The 6,449-nt window shown below is 43.2% G+C and overlaps 1 protein-coding gene across 1 annotated transcript in view; it reads right to left on the reverse strand.

Moving 5' to 3' along the window:
* creb3l2 (cAMP responsive element binding protein 3-like 2) overlaps positions 1 to 2,211 on the reverse strand; it is a 23,551-nt gene extending 21,340 nt beyond the window's left edge. The window contains exons 1-2 of the mRNA XM_079531170.1: positions 1,941 to 2,211; positions 1,210 to 1,356 (exon numbers count right to left, since the gene is read on the reverse strand). Coding sequence (XP_079387296.1) covers positions 1,210 to 1,356; positions 1,941 to 2,198 — 405 coding nt within the window. The 5' untranslated portion in view covers positions 2,199 to 2,211. The remainder of the gene's footprint in view (positions 1 to 1,209; positions 1,357 to 1,940) is intronic.
* Between the last annotated feature and the right edge of the window lie 4,238 nt (positions 2,212 to 6,449).

Genomic DNA, 6,449 nt, shown 5'->3' on the forward strand with positions numbered 1-6,449 from the left:
TTATTTTTTTGTTTTGTTGTGATAATCCCCCCTACAATAGAGTGTGCTGACCATATAAGGAGTTCCTCCCTGACCCCAGTTAACCCCTGGGGGTCAAAAAAACGTAGGTTTTGTTTTTGGCTGGGTGGCCCATGCAGCCTTCATCCAATCAGGATAGAGAGGGGCCTTCCGCCAATAATGATCGAGCGGGGGCGGGCCTTGGTGTGCAATCGTGGCATCGCGACACGCCATTGTGAGCTTGTAGATCTTGTAGATCTTGTAGATCTGCTATTTTCATGTTTAGACATGATAGCATTATATGCACGACGAGTACTTTCTACTTTTGGCTCCGTTTTGTTAACTCATTCTGGGCGGGAACTCCTTCTGGTGTTTGAAGCATTATGTTATACTTTAGCTGTTGAAAAATAGCAGATATACAAGCTTGCAGCGCGGTAATCTTTTAACACCTTAGTAGCCCGGAACTATTTAATCCATTTCATCCATGTGCCCATCATTTATAGCGCACGGACCACTTTTACCGGCGCACCGGAAGTTGGTGTGCATGTCTGTGTAGAAGCTAACAATAGCCACACCACTCTAGAGTCCATCGACAACAACGGGAGGTAATAATAACTCATTCTAACAATAGCCACACGACTCTAGAGTCGATCGACAACAGCGGGAGGTAATAATAAATATATCGCGACTAGCGACTGGACCGCGGAAGACCGTCAAACACAGGATCTTTTTTCAGAATTAGACGGGATGATTTAGATCGGGAGTTATGATCGTTTTAAGATTTTCGTTTCGATGACGTGTCACTTTTTGACACGTCATCGCGATGCGAACGGTTTTGTTTTCATTAATCTCCGTCCTATTTATCAATCTCCGTGTTGGGCACTTGACCATGACCTTGAACTTGACGGAGAACTCCGCCCCGTGCCTCCAAGGTGTTAATATATATTCTTTCAGAGTGAACGTTTTTAACTCAAATCTTAGCTTCTGGGAGGGGGGGGGGGGGGGGGGGGTCCCTGGAACAACATATTTGCATTTCTTCCACCATGTAGTAAATGCTGCATTAATTCGTGGTCTGGAAAGGGCAGTTGTTTTACAGACGGGTAAAAAGGGGCAGGGGCTGAAGCCCCCTTTGATGTCTATGTGTGCACGTCCCTGGGAGATGGACACGTTTTAGTCGACTGAAATCACCTTGTTTTAGTCGACTGAAATCACCTTGTTTTTGATCTTTCGTCGTATCTTCTTCAGAGCCTTCTCCTCGGCCTTGCTCAGAGGCAGCTTGGTGGGGACGGGGTAGCCCTCGGCCACCAGGGTGCGCCGTTCCTCCTCCGTCAGCAGCAGAGGACCAGAGCCCTGCAGCTTCTGAGGAGCCAATAGGAACGGAGTTTATTAGACTACACAGCTTCTGAACCAATAGGAACAGAGTTTATTAAACCCTGCTTCTGAAGAGCCAATAGGAACAGAGTTTATTAAACCCTGCAGCTTCTGAAGAGCCAATAGGAACAGAGTTTATTAAACCCTGCAGCTTCTGAAGAGCCAATAGGAACGGAGTTTATTAAACCCTGCAGCTTCTGAAGAGCCAATAGGAACGGAGTTTATTAAACCCTGCAGCTTCTGAAGAGCCAATAGGAACAGAGTTTATTAAACCCTGCAGCTTCTGAAGAGCCAATAGGAAAGAGTTTATTAAACCCTGCTTCTGAAGAGCCAATAGGAACAGAGTTTATTAAACCCTGCAGCTTCTGAAGAGCCAATACAACTTTTTTATTCTTTCTAATTATTTGTTCACCAAAAACATTGTCTTTGTTGTCATGATTTGTCACAACATGATTGGGGTGCGCCAGACACACGCATGCAGGCAGGCAGGCAGGCAGGCAGGCAGGCAGGCAGACAGACAGACAGACAGACAGACAGACAGACAGACAGACAGACAGACAGGCGTAACTCACGTGGGGAGCGGTGAGCAGGGGTGAGTTGGACAGGGAGGAAGAGGAGGAGGATGAGGAGGAAGAGGCTCTGGGCATGGTGGCCGGCGCCCCCTTGTGGCCAGGGGACTGCAGTGGTGCCGCGGCGGCAGCGGGGGGGCTGCGGGGGGGGCTGGCCCCTCCCCCTCCTCCCCCTGGGGGGGCGTGTCCTCCGTGCAGGGGGGAGGGGCTCTGGCTGCCCTCAGAGTCGCTGCCGTGGGAGCTGGGGGGGGTTGGGGGCATCCGGAGGAGCTCCAGACCTGCTGATTGGTTAGGAGAACATTTAGGTTTTAGTTTTAGTTTTAGTCGTAGAGGGCTGAGGTTTTAGTTTTAGTCGTAAAGGGCTGAGGATTTAGTTTTAGTCGTAAAGGGCTGAGGATTTAGTTTCAGTCGTAAAGGGCTGAGGATTTAGTTTTAGTCGTAAAGGGCTGAGGATTTAGTTTTAGTCGTAAAGGGCTGAGGATTTAGTTTTAGTCGTAAAGGGCTGAGGGTTTAGTTTTAGTCGTAAAGGGCTGAGGATTTAGTTTTAGTCGTTTATTTACACTGAGTAATTAAACTTATTTTCAGTGTCGTCGAGTAATACAATACAATGCAATATACAATATAATATAGAAAAACATCACAATACATCAGAAGATCAGGAGAAGGAAAACAAAAGGTGTACAATATGTACAATATGTACAATATGTACAATAGGTCTGGCTCCAAAACTATGGAATGAACTTCCCATTGCAGTCAGAACTGCAGACTCACTCCCAATCTAAACTATGGAATGAACTTCCCATTGCAGTCAGAACTACAGACTCACTCCCAATCTAAACTATGGAATGAACTTCCCATTGCAGTCAGAACTACAGACTCACTCCCAATCTAAACTATGGAATGAACTTCCCATTGCAGTCAGAACTACACTCACTCCCAATCTAAACTATGGAATGAACTTCCCATTGCAGTCAGAACTACAGACTCACTCCCAATCTAAACTATGGAATGAACTTCCCATTGCAGTCAGAACTACAGACTCACTCCCAATCTAAACTATGGAATGAACTTCCCATTGCAGTCAGAACTACAGACTCACTCCCAATCTAAACTATGGAATGAACTTCCCATTGCAGTCAGAACTACAGACTCACTCCCAATCTAAACTATGGAATGAACTTCCCATTGCAGTCAGAACTACAGACTCACTCCCAATCTAAACTATGGAATGAACTTCCCATTGCAGTCAGAACTACAGACTCACTCCCAATCTAAACTATGGAATGAACTTCCCATTGCAGTCAGAACTACAGACTCACTCCCAATCTAAACTATGGAATGAACTTCCCATTGCAGTCAGAACTACAGACTCACTCCCAATCTAAACTATGGAATGAACTTCCCATTGCAGTCAGAACTACATACTCACTCCCAATCTAAACTATGGAATGAACTTTCCATTGCAGTCAGAACTACATACTCACTCCCAATCTAAACTATGGAATGAACTTCCCATTGCAGTCAGAACTACAGACTCACTCCCAATCTAAACTATGGAATGAACTTCCCATTGCAGTCAGAACTACAGACTCACTCCCAATCTAAACTATGGAATGAACTTCCCATTGCAGTCAGAACTACAGACTCACTCCCAATCTAAACTATGGAATGAACTTCCCATTGCAGTCAGAACTACAGACTCACTCCCAATCTAAACTATGGAATGAACTTCCCATTGCAGTCAGAACTACAGACTCACTCCCAATCTAAACTATGGAATGAACTTCCCATTGCAGTCAGAACTACAGACTCACTCCCAATCTAAACTATGGAATGAACTTCCCGTTGCAGTCAGAACTACAGACTCACTCCCAATCTAAACTATGGAATGAACTTCCCGTTGCAGTCAGAACTACAGACTCACTCCCAATCTAAACTATGGAATGAACTTCCTATTGCAGTCAGAACTGCAGACTCACTCCCAAATCCCAATCTTCCGCCGTAGTCTGAAAACCCACCTTTTCAGACTCCATCATGGCCCGTAGCACTTGCGCTAGCCCCTTAGATAGCACTTTATGTATTTTATACAGACTTATAGCATGGTATGTAGACAGCACTACAATTGCATTGTATATGTAGTCATAGCACTTTATAGTATATATGTATAGTATAGTATAGAATGTATAGTTTATACATAGTTCCATTATATAGATATTCCACTGTTACGTTCTTAGCTTAAACATGTTTCATGATATCTGCTTTTTATATGTGATGTATTGCCATGCTTTTTGTTCTTGCTTAATGTAAGTCGCTCTGGATTAAGAGCGTCTGTTAAATGCCTAAATTGTTAGAATTACATAGGTTTACAAATAAAAAGCTAAGACAATTTTCAAAATGATCTAAAAACAGTTACATATTGTAGGGGTCTGTGTGCTCACTAAGGTTTAAAACAGTTACATATTGTTGGGGTCTGTGTGCTCACCAAGGTTTTAAAACAGTTACATATTGTGGGGGTCTGTGTGCTCACTAAGGTTTAAAACAGTTACATATTGTGGGGGTCTGTGTGCTCACCAAGGTTTTAAAACAGTTACATATTGTGGGGGTCTGTGTGCTCACTAAGGTTTAAAACAGTTACATATTGTGGGGGTCTGTGTGCTCACCAAGGTTTTAAAACAGTTACATATTGTGGGGGTCTGTGTGCTCACTAAGGTTTTAAAACAGTTACATATTGTGGGGGTCTGTGTGCTCACTAAGGTTTAAAACAGTTACATATTGTGGGGGTCTGTGTGCTCACCAAGGTTTTAAAACAGTTACATATTGTTGGGGTCTGTGTGCTCACTAAGGTTTTAAAACAGTTACATATTGTAGGGGTCTGTGTGCTCACTAAGGTTTAAAACAGTTACATATTGTTGGAGTCTGTGTGCTCACCAAGGTTTTAAAACAGTTACATATTGTGGGGGTCTGTGTGCTCACTAAGGTTTAAAACAGTTACATATTGTGGGGGTCTGTGTGCTCACCAAGGTTTTAAAACAGTTACATATTGTGGGGGTCTGTGTGCTCACTAAGGTTTAAAACAGTTACATATTGTGGGGGTCTGTGTGCTCACTAAGGTTTAAAACAGTTACATATTGTGGGGGTCTGTATGCTCACTAAGGTTTAAAACAGTTACATATTGTGGGGGTCTGTGTGCTCACTAAGGTTTAAAACAGTTACATATTGTGGGGGTCTGTGTGCTCACTAAGGTTTAAAACAGTTACATATAGAGCACCGAAGTCTGACGTCACTTTCAGTAGAGGGCACCAACACACAGGTTCGTGTATTTTTTTATTTGTATTGAAATATCCATAGGGCGATTTTAAGTCGCTTTATATAAGAACTGTGTTTGAAAAATAAACCGACCACCCCGGCGTTTCTGTCAGGGGAGTGGCTGTGTGTCGTTAATGATGTCCATTCATATTTGATACAGCCAGTTTCTAGAGAAAATGGAATTAATGTGACCGCAAAAGCCTTGAAACTACATATGAATGCAATGTCGCTGAGCATATACGTCACGCCCAGCTGTCAACATATTGCGTTCCTAAGATTCCTCGTTGACGTAAGCTCAGCTGGTGGTGACTCGACTCGTACTAACCACGATACATTATATATCAATAAAATTAAAATTAAAATAAACGTAATTAACGTTCAGTTTCTGTTGTGCGACGGGCTGCGGGCAGAAGCAGCCTACCCGGAAATGTAGTCTCTGGGTTGTTTGGCTCGTTTCTAACGCTTATTTTGTTACTCTTTGGGTATATTTGTACATTTCCACCTTCAGTCGATGCTTCATATCCATATGAGTGAAAAGGCCGGGGTGATCGGTTTATTTTTCAAACACAGTTCTTATATGAGGCGATCTAAAATCCCCCTATGGAGAGTACAATGCTTATAAAAAAATACACGAACCTAGGGACTGGCGCCCTCTACAGTTACATATTGTGGGGGTCTGTATGCTCACTAAGGTTTTAAAACAGTTACATATTGTGGGGGTCTGTGTGCTCACCAAGTTTTTAAAACAGTTACATATTGTGGGGGTCTGTATGCTCACCAAGGTTTTAAAACAGTTACATATTGTGGGGGTCTGTGTGCTCACCAAGGTTTTAAAATAGTTACATATTGTGGGGGTCTGTGTGCTCACCAAGGTTTTAAAACAGTTACATATTGTGGGGGTCTGTATGCTCACTAAGGTTTAAAACAGTTACATATTGTGGGGGTCTGTGTGCTCACCAAGGTTTTAAAACAGTTACATATTGTGGGAGTCTGTGTGCTCACCAAGGTTTTAAAACAGTTACATATTGTGGGGGTCTGTGTGCTCACTAAGGTTTAAAACAGTTACATATTGTGGGGGTCCTCTGTGCTCACTAAGGTTTAAAACAGTTACATATTGTGGGGGTCTGTGTGCTCACTAAGGTTTTAAAACGACTCAAGGTACCAATGGTGGTCAGTTTTAATGTCGTTTGCAGGTCATTAGGGCCA

This window comes from Electrona antarctica (genome assembly GCF_951216825.1).
Source record: "Electrona antarctica genome assembly, contig: scaffold_58, whole genome shotgun sequence".
In the NCBI taxonomy this organism is placed as follows: domain Eukaryota; kingdom Metazoa; phylum Chordata; class Actinopteri; order Myctophiformes; family Myctophidae; genus Electrona; species Electrona antarctica.